The sequence below is a fragment of the Phasianus colchicus genome, chromosome 1 (genome assembly GCF_987193195.1).
Source record: "Phasianus colchicus chromosome 1, bPhaCol1.hap1.1, whole genome shotgun sequence".
Lineage (NCBI taxonomy): Eukaryota > Metazoa > Chordata > Aves > Galliformes > Phasianidae > Phasianus > Phasianus colchicus.
Window position 1 is genome coordinate 191,747,080 of NC_143436.1, and position 20,090 is coordinate 191,767,169.

Here is a 20,090-nt window from a genome sequence, read left to right on the forward strand (position 1 = left end):
CATTTAGGTGGCAGCAGCAGTGGGCCTGTGTACTTCATGTGTGTGGGGCTGGTAGTGTGAAAAACTGTGGGGGTGGGGAAGTGAGTTGGAGAGTACTTCAGAAAGGCTGTGGGAATGCTCAGGCTTTCTTCAGATGAGCTAAACCCTGTTCAGAACATAGAGGTTGGAGGCTGATACCACTGAGTATTTGCAAATGTTGAAAGTGAAATAGGACATAAAAGCAGTTGTGACTTTCAGTCGTGGTTATTTGTTATATTGTAAGCTGTATGTTCTTACTAATAAACTGTTCTGTTTCTAAGAGGAAGGAAGGGTGGTACTTGAATAAGGCCTAAATACAATTGGGGTGGCTTCAGCTTTTTCAACTCATAATATTCTGACAACTGTTCTCTTAAAATGCAGGAAAATGTGGAGAGGTTTCCTTTGAAATGCGATTTAGGGTTGGGTCCCATTTGGTGGGGACTCTGTTCTTTGAAGTGCAGTGTCAGTGCTGTTGCTGTATTTACCGTTTCTTTTCTGCAGTAGGACTATGCATGGTTTCTTTCAGAGTCATAGAGCTTCTCACTCTTCGGACACAGCAAACAAATGTCAGCTAATAAAAGCTTTGTAAACCTCACCTCTGAAGTAAAGGTGGTTATTGTATAGTGTCTGTCTCAGATTTAGACTTCCGATATGGTGTTGGTCAGATTTATCTGGCTTGTCAGACAGAAATACTATAGACTTTCAATATGTCTTAGGACAAAGCTACCTGGAACAGAACATGAGTGAAGTAGAAAAAAAACCAGCAGTTACTGACGCACTTAAGGTTAACTGTGCAAAACATATTAAAGAACAGTTGCTCTAGTCCAGGATAGATGAGTTAAAATACATTGTAGGAAACTTCACCCAATTGAAGATATTCACATGTATAGGGACAGTACATATCAGTCAGAATAGAAGAGGTACTTCTGCATGATGGTGAAACTAGTTCCTGGGCACGTCATACAACTCAGCAGTACCAGCTTCTCTCTGTATTTATAGCTTAGGATGAATGAGGTGTAGATGCTTGCGTCATAAATGACTGCAGTTAGTCTTGAGCATCTTGACTGACTTTTAAAGAGCTTGTCCAGCTGACTGTTCAGAGTTGGTACAGATTTTGAGCACCTAGAATTGTCTTAAGTTAAATTTCCATAGATAGACTAAATGCCTACTTCCCTAAGCATCCCATAGCGATCACATTTTCAGATCTTGCACAGCCAGTGAAATTTAGTAACCCACCATAATCAGTGGGTTACAGGACAGCAAGAAAAAGCACTTATGCTTAAGCAGCACGGCAGTCCAAGCGAGCAATCCACAGTTGTTTTGAAAGATATTTATCTGATACAACATGAAGGGAGATGGAGTCTTCCTTCTGCAAGTTTCTGTTCTGCAAGCTCAGCCACAGTAGGTTGGAAAGGAGAGGAAAGTAGTTAACAGTGATGTTCTCAAGCATATACCATAATGACTAAGCTTAGAGAGACAAGATCTGGCTGTACCTACAAGGGCTGGTGCACTAGGAGACATTTCTAATGCACATTGCTGAATTAAAATGCATACGATTACAAATGTTCATTTGCAGCCTGCAAGGCTGGAGCCAAAGCAACAGGAATGTACTTGAAAATATAAGCTCTGTGACCACTGACGGAGAGACTTAGTAATCCCACCCACTTGATCTAGTCTGGCTTTCTAAAACCCAAGCAATAAGAAGCTCAGGCTTGTAGAATAACATGAAGGCAGTACTGACCTAGTCAGAACAGAAGCAGCTTATTACTATAGCTGTAAAAGAGAAGGCAGAGCTGCAGAGTGACTTCCTCTGCTGGTACAAACTGCCAAAATGAGGCTATTGCAGTTTTATATGCCTTTAAGTTATACAACTCAGTTTTCACCAAGTCACATAGGAAGACTACAGAAAAATGCAAGAAGGAACACATGGATTCCAGCCAATCAGTCAAGGAAACTCAGATAATATCCCTCCTACCCCCTTGTTTTTTCATCTATTCTTTCATTTTTAATTAATAATATCCTTGCTCCTTTATTAATTGTCTGACTTAGAGAGACCATTAGATCATGCTGACAAGCAGTTCTTAATTAGTGAGGCCTCCAGAGGCCTGCGAGGTTTTAATTATTTTACTTCCACAGCAGGCAGGCACTTGCACAGTAGTGTGAAAACGTGAGAAATCATGACCACACTGCTTTCAGTACTGTCTCATAACAACTTTTACTCCACTTTCCATTTGTCTCCTCCCTCTTCTTCCAATACCACCTGTGATGTTGTCAACTATATGTGGTATCTGCCATCCGCATAACAAAATCTGCCAAATCCTACAGGAGGATTTGATGCGTCACACAGAATTGCTATGATCCATTCCAGCACTTCAGCCTGGGCCTCATTTACTGCCTTCATTGCTGCTTCTCCACAAATGGAAATCTTAGAGAAAACCAAGTCTTCATCTGAGCAGGAGCCTGAGGGTTTAGGTCTCTCCCAAGGCTTCTGGAAAACAACTCAGGGCTCTGCTAGGTAAGTTATCTGGGATGTGCTGCATGTAGATCCAAAAAGATACAATTGAATACAGCAGTGAAGACAGTTGAATTTGTTAAGGATCAACATCATCTTATTGTTTTTACAATTAAAGTTATCATTATAAATGCAGAACTCCATAGAGTTTACTGCTGTTGCTTTGATATAGTGGTCAGGAACGTGGGACTCAGGTCTGGGTTCTGCTTGAAGTGTTGTTTACCATTCAGTTCCTCACAGGATCTTCCCTCATCTTCATACAGCCTCCTAAAGATCCATACCAGGAGCATTTTGAGTGCAGTTAAGACAAGTTTGCTTACAGCTGATGTTCACAGCAGAAAACCTGCTTCAGGTACACATAAAGGATCTGCAAAACTAAGTGTTGTCTCTTGCCTTGCTCCAACAAAAAGCAAAGGCAGAAGCCCTGAGCTGTGCAATGCTGGTTTCAAGCTCCAAGGTCAAGAGGCCTTATTGGTATTGATGTAACCTCTCTAAAAGAAGCCAGCTGTGGTTCTGAGGAGCACAGACTGACTTGAATTATGTTTTACTCACTCAAGCAACACTTTTTCAACTAGAGCAAGATTGCTCTTTCATGGTTAATCACCTCTGAACTCTGCTGGTGTTTGGGAAGAGTCCAAAGGTGTTGAACAAAGCTCAGACGTGCTGATAACATCAAGAAGCGGTTCAGAGGGCAGTGAGACTATCCTACCTCTCATAAAGTATTGTTCAACTCTGACCATTACTCTCAGAAAACAAAAGCAGCAGGCTCATTCCAATAAAAGAGACTAGGAAAATAATCCTCAACTTCTGGAACAATTCTCCCTGCTCAGTTACTAAGCAGAATGCAACTGGAAGACAACTCAAGTAAAATGAAGTGGATCCAAAAGGTCTAAATAAGTTTTCTAGTCACATCCTCAGGCTATTCCTTGTGAGCCATAGTCTTTCAGATTTCACACATGCATCCAAAGGAAACATCTTGCTCACACGTGTATGAAGGCACAGCATTACCCTCCACCATTTCCTCCACAGACTCACCTAACAGGGAATTCTTTTCCCTTGAATTTCTTCCTTGACTGCTCTTTTAAGTCAACAGCTCTGACTTTCACAGGACCGCTATGAGGATGAGCTGAAAGAATCCCTGTGGGTGTGAAACAACATCGCCATTAGAACAGCACCTTGGTGAGGATTCACATGAGAATGACACACAGACACTCTTAGGTCATAAATACCACTGACTGAGACTATTAATTCCCCATCTCCCCTAGTGTTAGGAGGTTTTGATCACTGGCACTTCGTCCAATGCTTTCCTTCAGTATTACTCATGGCAACATTTTTTTTCCCATTCCTTCATCATTTCCCTTGTGTGAAAGGTTGGTTGGGAGATGCCAGAAAGCTAACAGAGTCTCTTCTTGGAGAAGCAGCGCTACTTCACAGAGTCTTGGTGCTTTGTATTGGCTCCATCTACACATCCAACCCACAGAAGTTTTGGGAAAGTTCATGATCAGTTGAGAAAGGTGAAGTACAGATAAGGAGCCCTTTCTACAACCATTTCCAGATGGTATTTCTCCACAGAACAAAACAAGTGGGTTCCATGAGAACCAGCCTCTTCTCACTGGTGACAGGATGAGGGAAAATGGCCTCAAGTTGCACCAGGGTAAGTTTAGGTTGGATGTCAGGAAAAACTTTACAGAAAGGGTTGTGAAGCACTGGAATAGGCTCCCCAGGAAGGCGGTTGAGTCACCATCCCTGGATGTGTTTAAAACCATTTGGATGTGGTGCACCCAAAATCAGGACAGAAGGAGAACACACTGAGTGCTACCAGGAGTCTGCTCTGACAATACCTTTTCCATTAATCTTTTCCTTAAAGACATCTTTTGTCTTTTTCTCCTGCAGTGGTTTGGTAGGTCTATCACGGAGGGATTCAAGGAGGAATTTTCCATGTTCGGTCTTAAACTGCAGGCTGCAAACAAGAAGGCAACACCTGTACATGCATGAAGGGCTCGTTCCCTCTGCAGCTTACATGAGTGACCTCGTCCTGATGCAGAGAGATCTTACAAGCACTTTGCAGTCTACAACTTAAAATGAAATGCCCTCAGAGGCTTTAGTAGGAAATGAAGTTACATGAAAAGGGACTCCAGTGCCTGGAGAAGAAAAGACTGTCCATGCATCCTAAGGCTTGCTAACAGTGAAGATTAATGCAAAACCTCCTTGCCCCATTTGATGACCATCCCTCATCCTGAGCATAGCTAGAGAACATGCAGGTTTCTCGTTGTCCAGTATACCCACGGCATTTTAAGTTTTAGTTTCAGCCCCTCATTCACTTAGGTATCCTTTCTGACTAACCCCATTGCTTGGGTCATGAACAGAGCTACTTTGCAGCATTAGACTTCAGCCCTGTCCCACTATAAACCTTCTCAACTCCTGAAGAAGGTATTTAGGATGCACTTCGTTTACTTAATTCCTACAAAGTCATGGGAATTTCACAAACACATGACATACACGGTTCCAACAGGTAGAATTTGGTGTGAAATCCAATACAGAAACATTTCTTAATTGTCCTGTAATTTTCCTTTCCTTTTGCAGTCTCATCAAAAGGAAAGAAAAAAATACAGGTGAAAATTGAAGTTGCCAGTATTTGCCTGTCATCTTCTCTATGCTCCACAAATTCTATCTAATGAATAAATGATGTTTATTTTGCATGATTTATGACAACATATGAGAAATCACTTCTCTGTATTACTTCAGGTGAAGACGTACATCATTCAATGCAAGGAACATTAAGCATGGAGCGTACTGTGAATGAATCTTTCTCAGTAAATGCATGAGCAGCAGAAAACCCCCAGTAACATGCTGCCCAACATGAGGTGAGAGGCTGCTCATATCATACGTGAATGGTAACAGAAACAGCCTCACCTGGGAAACAGGATGTCAGGTTTAGTACAGACATCAGAAACTCCAGTTTCTCCCTGGGAAATGACCCAGTTCATCATCCCTTTCTTCCTCTATAACAGAGACAGAGAGAAGCAAGATGATTTCAAAGCAATTAACATTTGCTAACCAAGGTAGCAAACCTTTCAGCTGATAAAAGCAGCAACTGCCTCCAGCAATACTCTCCAGCAAAGTCATCTTGCATTAACTTTAGCCTCTCATGAGAGCAACCAGAGATAAAACTTCAAGGAATTGATTCTAAGTACTTTCTGTATGAGTGACACTCAATGGATTTAACCAGAAAACAAATCTCTTGACTACTGGAGAAGTCAGCAGAGGTGAGCACAGGCTGGTTGTTCCCTCAGCCTTCAGGGACAGCACGTTGGACTGGATCCCTCAGCCCAGTGATCACTATTCAACAGCCACCAGGACATGGTCCTTGGCAACTTGGTCTAAGAGGCCTCACTTGAGCAAGGGACTTGGACAAGATGATATCTAGAGGTCCATTCCAATCTCAGCTGTTCTGTGATCCTTGGTTTGATCCAACACAGCTATCTTTCACGTCTTACATTTCAGCAAGACAACCAACTATATGAGAAGAAATCCAGAGAGTGACTTTACATCTAAGCCAAGTGGCTAGTCAAGTCATGGCACACCAGGAGGCACCAGTTCAACAGGCCCTTGAGATTGGAAATCCTCAAAGTTGTACTGTGTAAGACTTACATTGATAATAATTTCCTTCAAGTTTCCCACTGTGTCCAGGCTGAGAAGAAAATTTTCGTAAAACCTCATTTTGACTTTCTTTTGCCTGATAAGAAGGACACCCATGTCCCTGAGAACAAAGTCAATATTCAGTCCGTTTGAGATACAGCGAGAGAGATACATCACAGTCTCATTTACACAGTTCTCCACAGCATCCACGGAATGAGATGTCTCCAGGGCAATTGTGGTGTAGTCCAGTGAGACAGCTAGTGTAGAACCTGTTAACACAAGAAGAGCACAGTGACACGTAACTAAGATATTAATTGCAATCAGATTTCAGCAGTCTTCAGGCCTTGAGACAATTACATGTTACAGAATGGGCTTCTTGAGTCCAGGTGCTATGATAAGGCCATTGTAACTACCCCCACTCAGTGTGCAGGCACAGAGGGATTGAGTGATGCAGCATGCTCTGTAAACCACCTACAATTAAGGAAAACAGAAAAGCTGCTCAAACACTCTGAGAAACGTTCAGACTACTTGAAAAGTAGCGTGGATTTATGGGCCAATGTGGTAAATTTTAGGCCCAGCAACCATTGCTAGACACCAGTCAGACATGCCAAATATTCCGAAGGAACATCCTGGTTTCAGCTGGGATGATATGATGCTATGTTTTTTATTCTAGGAGAAAAACAATGTTGTGGTTTAACCCTGCAAGTGTTATATAGTTTTATTTCATCTTCTCACCAGGCATAATTCTTTTAGCAGAGTTAAGATCAAAAATTCTTCTGATAATGTTGGACATTTGAAATACAGGTCTGTGAATGAGCAAGCAATCATTTCTTCCCATGTGTAGCTCTTGCGTGTGAACAGCAAAAGTTCCCAGTCCAACTATTTCAACGCTCTAGAAGGAAGAAGAGGAAAAAGGAAAATGGGTAAGGATTTCAAGAAAAATTAACACAAGCACCCTTCAATTAGAGGGTTTCTGAAATCTCTAATGCATCCTGGAATGATAGGTGATCTGGGTGATCTACTCTGGCAGTGTGGAATGGAAACTGAAAGCATCAATCATTTGAGTATACCAGACCTTATTTTTTCCTGTAAATATTCAGAAAAATCTATTTTGTGACACACTTGTAAACTGCATTTTAAAGCAGAAAAAAAAAAATAGCAAAGGAAGAGAAGTACAGTTGGATACATTAATCATATTTAATGACTTTGGCAGGGTCAGGCTACCAAACTACCAGAGTATGAGAGGAAACACGAGGCACGATGATCACCTTGCTCTGTGCCAACTGCCGCTGAACATCAAGAGACACCTGATCCCAAATCTGCACGATCTCTGCAGAGCAAACAAAGGACATGTCATGCTCAGTGTCACCAAGCTTACCACCACACAGCACATTCCTAAACCAGTTATTGTACTTTGAATCACAGAATGTCCCAGGTTGGAGGGAACCACAAGGATCGTCGAGTTCAACTCCAAGTTCTGCACAGGACTGCCCAAAACGCAAAGCCTACGTCTGAGAGTGGTGTCCCAGTGCTCCTTGAGCTCTAGTTCAGGGCTGTGCCCACTGTCCTCTGGGTCAGTCACCCCTCCACCCCCTCCCCTGAAACAGATCTATGCCATTCCCTCAGGTGCTGTTGCTCCCTACACATCTTCCCATCCAAACCCTTCCTCACCTCTGTAGTCCTCTTTTCAATGCTAATAGCTTGATCATAGAATGGCTTAGGGACCTCAAGGATCATCAAGCTCCAACCCCCTTGCCACAGGCAGGGCCACCAACCTCCATATCTAATACTAGATGTCCTTTATTATAGCACCCAAAATCACACACAGTACTTGAGGTGAAGCTGCACGAGCAGGACAATCCTTTCCCACAACTGAATAGGCATTATGAGAGAGTATCATGAAAAAGCTCCAGATGCTCTTACCTTTGGTTGTGAGAGACATAAGTGTTGGAAACAAGGCTCTTTCAGATGCCTTCCAGTCACCTTTCCGTGGCCAGAAAAAGGAAGTCATGGCTGCCATACTCACCCTTTAGGTAAACACCTGGACCTGAAAGTTCAAAGATATTTCTCTCCTGCACTCTTATAAACACCCTCATCTGGATGTCACAGGAGTCATCCAGTGCTCTCCCACTGCCTCTCTTCTCCTTCACACAGCAAAGCAGCATAAGAGAAAAGCAGACACAAGAGCAGCAGTCATCACCAGGCAGGCAGGGGGAACAGAGCTGGACAGCACCAATCCCTAGGTCACAACTGACCCCACTGTCACTTGTGGGTCAGAAGAGGGATGCTCCCTTTCCCTGCAAGGAGCTCTAGTAAGCTTCACCTTGAACTGATCATTTTGGGCAGATGCCTCATCCCCAAAGTCCCCTTGGGCTATGGGCTGAAGTGACCCACAACCTACTGAGCCCTGCTGAGACTCAGCCCACGTGCTGCTCAGTGCTGTCCCCAGGACTGTGCCAAAGGTAGGAAACTTGGCTACATCTAGTGGTGAATGAGCATGTTTTATCTTTCTCCTGAATAAAAGAACAAATGAGAAGGTTTGTGTGATGCCAGGAAATGAGTAAAGTGCTGTTTGTGTTCCCTTCTTCATAGCCTGGAGAAAGCAAAGTGCTTATTGGGCAGAGAGGTTACCTCTCACCTGTAGGGAGTTTTACATCCATTCACCATCAATATCAACATAGACTGTTATGCAAGTCCACAGTGAAAATCCACCTCCAAATGGTCTCACATTGAGGGAGAAACCTACAACAGCATATTGGAAAATTAACTTCCACACCTCTGCACTATAGTACTTCCACACAGTAATCCATTTGTGGAAGTGTTGTAGGATACAAAACTCATCATGCCTGGAACAAGATTATGAGCTCCAGCCCAACACCACTTCCTATTCTTCCTGTTTCCCCAGAGTGAGCTTTAGAGTGGCTTCTCCTTGAGGTAATGGAACGTGACAGCAGCAGAGAATGGGATGACAGACAGAAAGACAGCAGCTGGAACCGCTTTAAGGAATAAGGACTATCCCTGACAATCACCATTTGCACCCAAGCATTTTGAATGCATTCAGACACCAGCATCTCCCTCACACATTGACATAGGGGTGGGGGAAGTATCAGAAAGCTGTTCTGCTTTTCACCAATTCCTTCTTATACGACTGCCCCAACATTACATGTAGGAAAACAGTGTAGTGGTGGCAGGCCTACGTGAAACATCAAACAAACTTCTACAACAGACCAGGGTGCTTAAAAACAAACCTTTTTCTTCACTGAAGTAGTGCTAGGGACATCGTGCTGTCTGAAACATTAAATATTTGATAATACTGAAGAGATGTTCTCTCTTACTAAACAAAGGACACCACCTTCACCCAACACAACTCCCCCTACCCCCAGCATCACGCTGGAACAACATTCCTTGTTTTGATGGAGACGCTCTGTTCTAAGTTCTGAGAACAGAAAAGTTCCATGGAGAGGCTCATAGGATCGAGACAAGCTTCTGTTCACTCCACATCAACGTTTCTCTACATAGACACCAATAATTTCCCCTCAAACACTGCAAAGGTACCTCACAGATCCTTGAAATGACTTAAACCATTTTGATGTTACCCGTTATTCTCTCAGAAAAAAAACTCTACATACCAAGAAGCATTTTTCTCCCTCTTCTCCCTCATGCCATAAACAGAATAAGCTGAATGGAGACAAAATTTACCAAGTACCTCCACTGTCAATAACCTGTCACCTCACAGCTCTAGGCTGCAAAATACAGATCTATAAATCCAAGTACGCCCCTAGCAGCTGTTTAAAAGGTATTTATTTGGCCAGCAGGGAAAAAGTCCCAGAGACTACTCTAAACTACACTTTCACATAGGAAAAGTTCAAGACAGATACCTGAGATCAAGCTCCATAGCATCTTCTAAAGAGAGGGAGATATACTATCTATACAAGCTGGGGACAGCAATAGTAGCTGTCCACAAATTAAAAGCATTTACAGAGCAAGGACCAGCAAGGAAAACATCAGCATATTCTCAGTCTCCCCATCATCCTTCACAATGAGACCAAGTTAATTTTACTTACTGTTAAACACCACCTCAAAACTTCACAAGTATGAAACTGCTTTGTCATTTTTCTTCTTGTAATTCCTTCCATTTTAAATACAGGTTCAAAAGAGTCTTTTTACACATGCATACTGACTTTCGTTGTAGTCAAGTATTTCCATAAAAAAAAACCCACATAGACAAGCAGTTTTCACAGATTTTAATTTTAAATAATTTGAGTAATATAAAAGTTACAAGTTGGTCTATTCAGACTAATCGTTTTTTTTCTGCCTCAAAGTTCTTCAGTGAAGTTATTTGCTGTATACTCCAGATCAGAGAGCACTTCAAATGACATGATTCAAGCTTATGTTTTCCAGAAGAGAGGGTTCTGTGTCAGGCGTCTCTGGAAGTTCTCATACCTACAAAAAAATAAGTAAATAAATAAACTCTATTAGAAATCCTGAGAAATTAGTCCCCATTATTTTTTCCTCTTACTAAATAATTCTAACTTCTACATTTATTATCCACAGTAATATTTTAGCAAAATATAATAAAGTAATTAACAGAGTAGAATGAAGCATGCAAACACGTCATCCTAATTTCACCTTCCTAACCAACAAAGACGTGCAAACATTGTTGGAATCTACTACAGATCCAGAACAGTGAAAAAAAACCACAGAAACAAAACCAGAGGAAGTAGAATTTCCCTGGCTTTCTCAACTTTCAGACTGAGCTACAAGAGCCTGGACAGCCCTTCAAATCACCACAAACACAAGCTGTAAGGTAACACAACTACTGCTGAAACAAAGACAACAAAAACCTCTACATCTGGAAATTTCTAAGCCAATTCCAATTAGAGAAGAAATTTTGAAAGGTTTTATTATCATCCTACTCATATTAAAAGAGAAAGGCTTATTAATTAATGGCATTCTAAGCATTGCAGCTAGCCTTCTGCAGAGACCTCAGATACTCTCTTTTACAAGCTATAATTAAATACATTATAATGACTCACAAACAGATGAAATTTTTTTTTTTTTTTAAATCTGTTTTGGCTGTAATCAATTTAACAGATTTACATACACAAATGTGTTTGCTTTATTGGAGTTATGCCTCACTTCACTTTACTGTTTAGAACAAAGGCAAAGTCAGCATTACTCAGGGAGCAGCCAGCCATTACCCTGTTTTTTCAGCCTGCCTTCCCTTTGGTTTCTCACTGGAGACTCCCCACATGTGAGATGCTTACAGTTACCTCCTATTTAGAAGAAATCTGCATCAAATTACATTTCTAAAGGAAACATATTGCTTATGTTAACTGCTCACATACTCATGCTGACCTACGCTAATGACTCAACTATCCAGAAAACCCAAAATACTGTTTTAGGAAGGCTTCTGTCAGTAAATATTGAGGCAAAAAAAAAGGCTAAACTTATAAACTGTAGGAAAGAATTTTTAAAGACATTCAGAAGCACTGCCCACAGTTTACCTCCAGAGTATCACTATCCCTGCTAGGAATTCTCTTTTAAGCCACTTACTGGAAAACAACTCTCAGGGAGACCGGTTCATGCTGGTGGCAGAACCATGTAAACTTGGAACATGATTTTCCATCCCTCCCACCTTCTTAAGCAACATAACCTTGATGGCACTATGTCTGTGAAGGCTACAAGCATAAAAACAACTTGTAACAACAAACTGACAGGCATCAGTGTTCCATTTTCCCATTACTCAAAAACCTGCAGTCAGCAACACACTGCAAGTCGACATGTATAAAGGGTGACATTTCCAGATGCAACAAAATGCACAGGCTATAAAAATTACATGAAAATGGTGACAAGTTTAAAACCAGTAGAAAGAGCACCTTAGCTTCAGAACAGCATTTCTGCATCATCTCACTGGAATAGCATGACAAGTAGTACTTACAAAACAGCTGTTTTGATGCCTAAGAAAAATATACACTAGTTACTAAAGATAGTTTCCATTACCATTTCAGGACTACATTTGCAGGAATGAAAGCCTCAGAGGGGTTTGGTGTCATCTGTGCCTGAGTAACAGCAAACGAGGATGCAAAATTATAGAAGTTATCCAACATTTTCTGGGTGAACTGAAATAAAAGAAAGATACTAAGTAAGTACTTTGTTAAATATGGTTTCTTGTGCAATATGTCAGCAGATACACAACTCCTATGTGAAATAAAAACAGCACTGTTATCTAGAATCCAGTAGGAAAGTACAAATATTAGAGCAAGAAAAGACAGTTTAAAAAGAGATCAAAATATCATAACTCTTAGTTTTGCCTTCAGATCCATCTACTCTTTAGAAAACGTTTTCAGATCTTCACTTGTGGCCTCCTTGGCCAATTTCATCCAACTAGATAAAGAGCTCCAGGAAGAACATTTCCTTTGTGACAAAGTGCTTCGGTGACAAACCAACAGATGAACAGTAGACCAAGTTAAAGCTGAGAGGTCTGACTCATAGCAAAAAAGTAATTGTTCAACCAGCAGAAAAGTCTCCAGCAATCTGCCTCACGAGCAAGAGGACTAGAGGGAATGGCCTCAACTTGTGCCAGGGGAGGTTCAGGTTGGGTATTAGTAAAAACTTCTCCAGGTCAGGTGCTGGAACAGGCTGCCCAGGGAGGCAGTGGAGTCACCATCTGTGGAGGTGTTCAAGAAACGTTTGGATGTTGTATTAAGGATGTGGTTTAGTGGGGAAATATTGATGGTAGGTAGACAGTTGGACTGGGTGATATTGGAGGTCTTTTCCAACCTTGATTCTATGATTTGAACTCATTGCCAGACTCCAGCAACAGGGAAACTTCCTCCAGCTGTGTAGTCTGTAATATTTTCTTCTTTCTCCTACTTGCTGTAGGAGAAAAATAAATGTGTTGTTTTGGTGGGGGAACAAATTATTTTCAGAGACAGTAAAATGATAGAGTAAAACAGAATCTGAAGCAATATACAGAATCACACAATAGTCTGAGTTGGAAGGAACCTCTGAAGATCACCTAGTTCAATGCCTGTGCCATGGGCATGGATGTCTTCCACGAGCTCTAGTTGCTCCAAGTCCTGTTCAACCCAACTTTGAACACTTCCAATCATAGGTTGCCTACAGAAGCTGTGGATGCCGTATCTCATCACTCCCATCATGAAGAAGTTCTTCCTAATTTCTAATCTAAACCTACCCTCTTTCAGTTTAAAACCATTGCACTCGCCTTTTCAATACAGGCAATAAGACTCTTAAAAACTCATTTGATGTACTGAATGGTCACGATAAGGCCTATGCAAAGTCTTCTGTTCTCCAGGCTGAACAGACCCAGCTGTCTTCACAGGAGAGGTGCTCCAGCTCTCTATCATTTTCATGGCCTTCCTCTGGACTTCTCATGCTGAGACCCCAGAACTGGACGCAACTGCTCCAAAGCTCCCCTCCACCTGCTCTGACACAAATGGATTGGAAGAGCTGATGTCTTAGAATCAAGTAGCCCACACTCAGCCTCATCCCTCTCACACAGAAGCGTGCTACTGTCTCACTTCTTTCTATTTTCCTTTTTAATATGATAATTTTCTCCAGGTACAAAACTACATATAACATAAAGCTTCATAAACCTTCCTAAAAATGTAGTGAAAGAACAATGCCACAGTTTAGCTTAAAAATTAGTTAACACTCTGCTCCTTTTTAAAAAGGAAAACCCACCTAATTGGAGAAACAGTTTTTGTTAATATTATGCAGAAATGAGTTGTTTTTCTTTTTTAAATATTGTTGCCAGAAAAATCCACCCGTGGAAATGCAAAAAACCTGAAACGTACCTTATTATCCTATGACTTAGCTATAATAGGAACTAATGGAATCAAAAAATATTACTTAGATGTCATTAGCCCCTAACTTGCCCAACCGCAAAAATCTCTGTTAGCTCTTATATACAAAAATAGCTGTAGTCAACCACTAACTTTCTCCAAAAGAGACATTTACCTATGTGAAGATACTATTTGTATAACCTGTCAGAGGACATCTGCTTTGTGATCAGGATTACTGTTCAATTACCAGTATACTTCAGCAAATATCTGTAGGAAAAGTGAGCAAGAAGAAAAAGCCTCAAGAAAAGCCTCTTCAGCTCCTGAAATCTTAAAAGGTAATGCCAGAGCCATCAGTTTTAGAGAAATGAAGACTTGCTATTCAGATCTAGTTCGCCTTGAACTACTGTTAGAGTGTGACCTAACTGCCTGCGCTGGCTGAGGATTTCCAGAGGTTGAGACTAACAGACAGGATAGGTAAAAATTGGCCAGTATTGCAGGTTTCACACAAAAAGAAGAAATCCTGTTTCACAGTATGAAAAAACAACAAAGCAAAACACATTTCTGTGGAAGAAGGCATGATTTTAAAATTCTGCAGAACTACATCAGAAGGATTTCTCAAGAGTCAGTGGTCTACCTAGATATCTATATTAATCCAGCCCATATATACCTTAACTTGAGTAATTTTTGACCATCCTTGCAGAATGCCGTGCACTTAAATTCCAGCATCTAAAATCAGCAAAGATCCACTGTCTCACATGCATTTCACTGTAGTTGCTCCTATAGGGAAGTCTCGCCTACTTTTTCTAACAGTGATATGGATATGACAGAATGCATTGGCTGAATACAAAAATATAGAATGTATACTGTAAATAATCAGATTTTAGTGTAAGAAAAAGTCATTTCAAATTTTCAAACTATCTATCCAAATGATCTGATGACAACTAGGTTGGTTAAAACCCTAAAACCACCCACAAAAGCTTCGTTTTGTATTCTGAATTAGTTCTTCAGAGCCTATACTTTTAAAACTTTAGAACTGCAGAGCTTTTCTGAGAACAGGATGTTTGTAATACCTCCGTGAATGAATCAACTGATGACACAGCAGCATTTGCAACAGGAGTCTGCTGTGCCAGGTTCTCCAGCAGCTCTACAGAGATGCCGATCTGGGCCACCGTTGGTGTCTGTGGGAGATTCATGGCACCAAAGGGGTGCTGGCTTCCCTTCCCTGAAAGCACCACAAACAGCATGTTAGAACTGATACACATTTGAAGATAGTTCTACTGAGATTCCAGTGTTTCTTCTATACGAGGTCCCTGGTGGGAGGTGTGGAACACATCTCCCTATCACAGAAATCAAACAGCACAGTCCAAACACAGGTACATGTACACACAAGCACACATATTACAGAAAAACAGGAAACACACAGCACTGCTGCACAACAGCTTGACTCACTCATTCAAACATGGTGTTTTTGAACCTGTTTATGCATGAAAAAAAAACAGACAACGTTCCTTCAAGATCACTCAGACTTGAAGCTACTCCTGAGCAGGGCTGCACAGCCCCACATTTCATCAAACAGCTCAAAACCACCAAGGGTCAAAGAAATGGAGCAGAAAGGCCTCTGGCTTTACAAAAGCCATGTAAAGAACATTGCATTAAACAGAAAAACACCCTCAAATTGCATATTGTTCTTGCAGGCATCATCCTAGTCCCTGTCATCACCCCTGACTCAGTATTAACCAGCAATTCCTGCCTAAGCTTCAGCTAGAAGCTCTGCACACAGTGACAAATATTGAGAGACAAGTGGCTTTAATCATACAACCCTCTTTAGGGGGCGCTGCTACTAGGATGATTTTTTTTCCCCAAATAAATTCAAATAAATGCAATGAAACAAGTACTGATGCTTCAGTAGCCCTCTCTGCTGTCTTACTAGTAGCAGAGAGCAAAGCCAATCAATAACTATCTAACAGACCTATAAATACTATATTGAGCTGCAAAAAAATGCTAACTGAAATCTAAAGTACCTTCTGACTCAGTTCCACTACATTTGCAAGCACTGTTCTATTGAAACTTTAACACAGCTTTTTAAAAAGTATTAAAAGTTAGGAGAAACAACAGAGAGGTCTGCTTTTAGACTTAACAAGTTTCTACCAAGACTACTAACAAGTACAGTCTAACCAACTTCTCACAGCTGTAGAGGAGCTCTACAGGAATCTTTTAGATGGTACCATGGCTTTCTTCTGAGACACCTTCAGAACCTGATCTGGAAATCTCTTATTCAAAAAAGATTACCTGAGTAATAACACCTGTAATCAAGAAAAAGAGTCTGAGTTAATGATTTAGTCTCCACTCCACAAATGAATTCTTCATATTCAAGTGCATTTCCCAAAAGCAATTTCCCCTTTAGTTCAGCCCTGATAAACTACTGGTACCAAACTTGGAAATACTTATCTTCACCAGCACTGGCCGTCCTAAGTGAGCAGGGGACAGAATGAAGGATAAGCAAACTAAAAATCCTGAGGCAACACCATTTTCCTTGACCCTCACCGACCAGAGTGCCTAACACTCCTAACAGCACAACCACTCCTTAAAATGTGCAACACAGGCAACTTACATTGCAAAACCAGCACAATTACAGCACATTCCAGACACTGAACACACTTAAGAGCTATAAATTGTGCAATTAACATTTCCCAAAGCTGCTGTATTCAAATCCTATGCCACTTCAGCTGACTGCTTATAGCCACAGAAATAACACATGCTGGCCTTTATCACACAGTAGGAAAGAAACTCTGCTACAATCACTGCTTCACAGGGAACTGACAAACAATATGGAACAGAAATTTGTTCTATCCACACTTAACAATGGAATAAGCTCAAGACAACACAGCACACCACAGAGCAGCTATATAACATCTCCAGGAACAAGCTGTCACAAAATACACTGTGATATTACTAAAATTACACAGCAGTTTGCTCATCGTTTCAAATGCACACATTCCTAACATAACCTAATAAAAAGCTGACATTCTGGATGCTTCTAGATGCTGCACAACTGTTCCAGCTCATAAATGGAGCAGGCAGCCTCTCTGTTCTATTAGAAGTTGCAAAATCACACATTAACTTCATCGTGCTATTTGTTATCCAAGCTAACCCTTACCATCTTTGCTTTAGCATGCACTCAGGCAGTCAGAAACATCTGCCCAACCTGCATGCTTCTTACAAGCCTGGCTACAGGCTGGCTTGCTTCCCCTAATCCCAACCATCTAAGTGACAACATTAGAAACACCTGGACAATGGAGGTACCTCTTTCTTTAATCTCTTTACAGAATAGCACTGCTACCTACTAGTTAGGAAAAAAAAAAAAAGAAATAAGGTAATCTGAAGCAGGATACATCCCACTGGCGTTATCATTGGAATTTATCCTCTTCATTTCACAGATACATATAATAGCAACCTCCAAAAGTTAGACCGGGACAGTCAAACAGATTTCAGAAGACAGTAATGCCTCTCCAATTCCCTTCTCTATAATCACTCACTTTTGCTTCCCCTTTTCAGTCTCAATCTTCCTCATTGAACACGGTTCGTTATCACAGCAACAGCTCATTCTGACTCCTACAGTCTGAAATAAGCTGTGTACAACAGGAACAGCTGATCAGAGCAAGCACAGCACTGCCACCTGGCATGGAAGCTCATCCTCAAGCACAATCCCTTGCACATTGATGTGACCAAAATGTTGAGGCAGAAGAAAATGTAGTTCAGGAAAAACTTAATATTTCTTCCTTGAAAAATATGGTTAAAGATACTGTTCTGCAAAAGCATCTGAAGTTACCTTTACCTACAAAGCTCTCTGAAAATACATACAAATAAGGAAGTCTTTGGAGCATGATGAGCATGCTGCAAAAACTGACAGAAAAAAAAAAGGTGATATACACTTCATTCTTTATTATTGAAATGCTTTAAAGCTGCTTGATGGACGTACCTTCCCTTAGGGGCAGAAAGCTGTGTCTTGGGGGTGGCTTGTCATTTTTACAACGTGCATAACAAAAAATACCCACATAATAATGTATTAACAGAAAATATATATACATACACACACACTGTTCAGGTACCATCAGCCTTCTCTCAGTCAGCTCAAAACCACTGTAACATTTGGAAGACTGATTTCCACTGACAGTACTCCTTATTGAACAACTACATAGTGCACACTATCAGAGGCAGCGAACTTTCTGAAGTCACTGTGCTACACTTTGCTCACTGGAAAACCTTTCTCTGTGCTACAAAGAATGTAACAGCTGAACAGATGGAGCAAGAAGAAATATTGCAGCACTCTCTAGCTGAACGCATGGAAACCACACCAAGGAAAACACAGACTCATTCCTAATCAGATTCTGTGGAAGCGCTGGAAAACACGCCAAACTTGTTGAGCTGAATTTCCAGATTAACATGGCATACAAGATAAGAGTGAGAAATTTCATTAGGAACATATACACACAGACGTTCACAAAACTGACTGAATGCTTCTAGTTACGTATCTGCCAGAGACTACCTGAATACAGAGAACCACCTTTATAAAAAAACACTTAATAAAAAAACACCTTCTGACATTTACTCTCTCATACATACAGTAACACATCCACTATGCTGACTGCTATTTTGTTCTACACTTACCAGATTTCAAACCAGAAATTTTAAAGATTGCACTTGGCTTCTCGTTAGTAACAAACCCCAGCAGCTGCCACACTGCCATCCCACTCTGGTCCGGGTAACAAAAGTAGACAGATCCTCCCATTCCTTCAGGAAATGGTACAGTTCCCAGCATGAAGACCACTACGTGGTTGATGTTTTCATAGTCCGGTAAGTCAAACACAAATTTGTCTTCGGCCACTTGCTGGGGAGCTGCTTGCACCTAGAGAACAAAGCCTTCGTTAATATTTTCCATTTTTTGGCTAACTACAAGTAGCCCTTTACAGAAACATAACCTGTGGTGAGACATAACTAAAAGTGAGGCATGTACTAATCTAAACAGCACATAGCCAGATGAAAGTCAAACAAAGCAGAACAACTGCCACAAAAGTATCACTGGAAAGGCACAACAATATTCTACCTACGCTGGAAGTATATCCTACCCAGCACTACGAGAGCAGAATACCTTCACTCCCCACGTGCGTAGGAGGGAAATAAGGTGCAGAAGAGGTTGCCAAGTCTATAAGCAGTGGCTGTTGACCACCTGGCTGGCACAACCCCCGGAGCACGGCAACCTGTTCACACGGGAAATACAATAAACCTTCAGACAGGCGGCACAGGGACGCCAGAGACAGATAACGTCCTCCTCTTCACCCCAGCTGCCACAACCCTGCAGCCAAGGCACGCTACAGCATTAAAATGGCTCTTTTAACCTCCCATCTCGCCTCTGAAGAGCCCAAGCCTGCTCGTTAGCAGAAAGGACAGGATCCACAACGGAGCTGCCCCGTGGGGACTGGAGGCAGGAGTCGGCCAAGGCGCGGCCCCTCGACAGCCCCACCCGCCCGGAGCGGGCTGAGGGCCCCGCTCACCAGCCTGCCCGCCACCAGGCAGCCGAACATGGCGGCGGCCACCACCGAACCCCCCTCAACCGCTCCGCTGCTGCCGAGCCTCCTCCATGAGCGGCGGCTGCCGGAAGTGGCTGTGCCGCCGTCAGCTCGCATGCCGCCATCACTTCCGGTTCGCGCGCAGACTACAACTCCCATGGTGCACCGCGCGTTTCCCGCCCCGGGAGGCGGTGCGCGGCGGTGCGTTCATGTTTATTGCCCCGAGTGAATTTATTGACTCAGTAGAAATGCCGTGAAGGCCAATGGTATCATGTGTTGAGTTAAAAAGTGCGTGGCCAACAGGTCAGGGAGGTTATCCCCCCCTCTAGTCTTTCCTTGTGCTGCCCTGTTGCACATATCCCGTTCTGGGCTCCTCTCTGGCAAAGGGCCACAGATTGGGGCCCAGAGAATCTCCTGTGTGAGGAAGGGCTGAGAGACCTGGGGCTGCTCTGCCTGAAGAAAAGATGACTGAGAAGAGATCTTCTCAGTGCTTAATGGGTGGAAGGCAGGTGGAGGAGACAGGCTCTTCTCCGTGGTGCCCGGTGG

The 20,090-nt window shown here is 42.0% G+C and overlaps 2 protein-coding genes across 9 annotated transcripts; both read right to left on the reverse strand.

Annotated features, from left to right (window-relative positions):
* Positions 1 to 848: 848 nt before the first annotated feature.
* CCDC81 (coiled-coil domain containing 81) lies at positions 849 to 9,596 on the reverse strand. 5 transcript variants are annotated; one of them, XM_090134113.1, is made up of 10 exons: positions 9,418 to 9,596; positions 8,808 to 8,911; positions 8,093 to 8,216; positions 7,438 to 7,499; positions 6,905 to 7,061; positions 6,182 to 6,438; positions 5,444 to 5,532; positions 4,372 to 4,490; positions 3,566 to 3,668; positions 849 to 2,506 (listed from the first exon to the last, which is right to left on the reverse strand). In XM_090134113.1, the coding sequence occupies exons 3-10, from the start codon at positions 8,187 to 8,189 to the stop codon at positions 2,416 to 2,418; spliced, it is 975 nt and encodes a 324-aa protein (XP_089990239.1). In that variant the 5' UTR covers positions 8,190 to 8,216; positions 8,808 to 8,911; positions 9,418 to 9,596; the 3' UTR covers positions 849 to 2,415. The 5 variants fall into 5 exon arrangements, with proteins under 5 accessions (XP_089990239.1, XP_031468278.2, XP_089990240.1 ...); XM_031612418.2 differs by having other exon boundaries at positions 2,415 to 2,552; XM_090134114.1 differs by lacking the exon at positions 849 to 2,506 and adding an exon at positions 2,561 to 2,797 and having other exon boundaries at positions 6,359 to 6,438.
* Positions 9,597 to 10,398: 802 nt separating this feature from the next.
* HIKESHI (heat shock protein nuclear import factor hikeshi) lies at positions 10,399 to 19,684 on the reverse strand. Of its 4 annotated transcripts, XM_090134117.1 has the most exons (6): positions 19,530 to 19,684; positions 19,125 to 19,235; positions 18,646 to 18,826; positions 15,048 to 15,199; positions 12,173 to 12,291; positions 10,399 to 10,612 (listed from the first exon to the last, which is right to left on the reverse strand). In XM_090134117.1, the coding sequence occupies exons 1-6, from the start codon at positions 19,659 to 19,661 to the stop codon at positions 10,558 to 10,560; spliced, it is 750 nt and encodes a 249-aa protein (XP_089990243.1). In that variant the 5' UTR covers positions 19,662 to 19,684; the 3' UTR covers positions 10,399 to 10,557. The 4 variants fall into 4 exon arrangements, with proteins under 4 accessions (XP_089990243.1, XP_031468279.2, XP_031468281.2 ...); XM_031612419.2 differs by lacking the exon at positions 19,125 to 19,235 and having other exon boundaries at positions 18,646 to 18,883; positions 19,530 to 19,681; XM_031612421.2 differs by lacking the exon at positions 19,530 to 19,684 and having other exon boundaries at positions 18,646 to 18,883; positions 19,127 to 19,235.
* Positions 19,685 to 20,090: the final 406 nt, after the last annotated feature.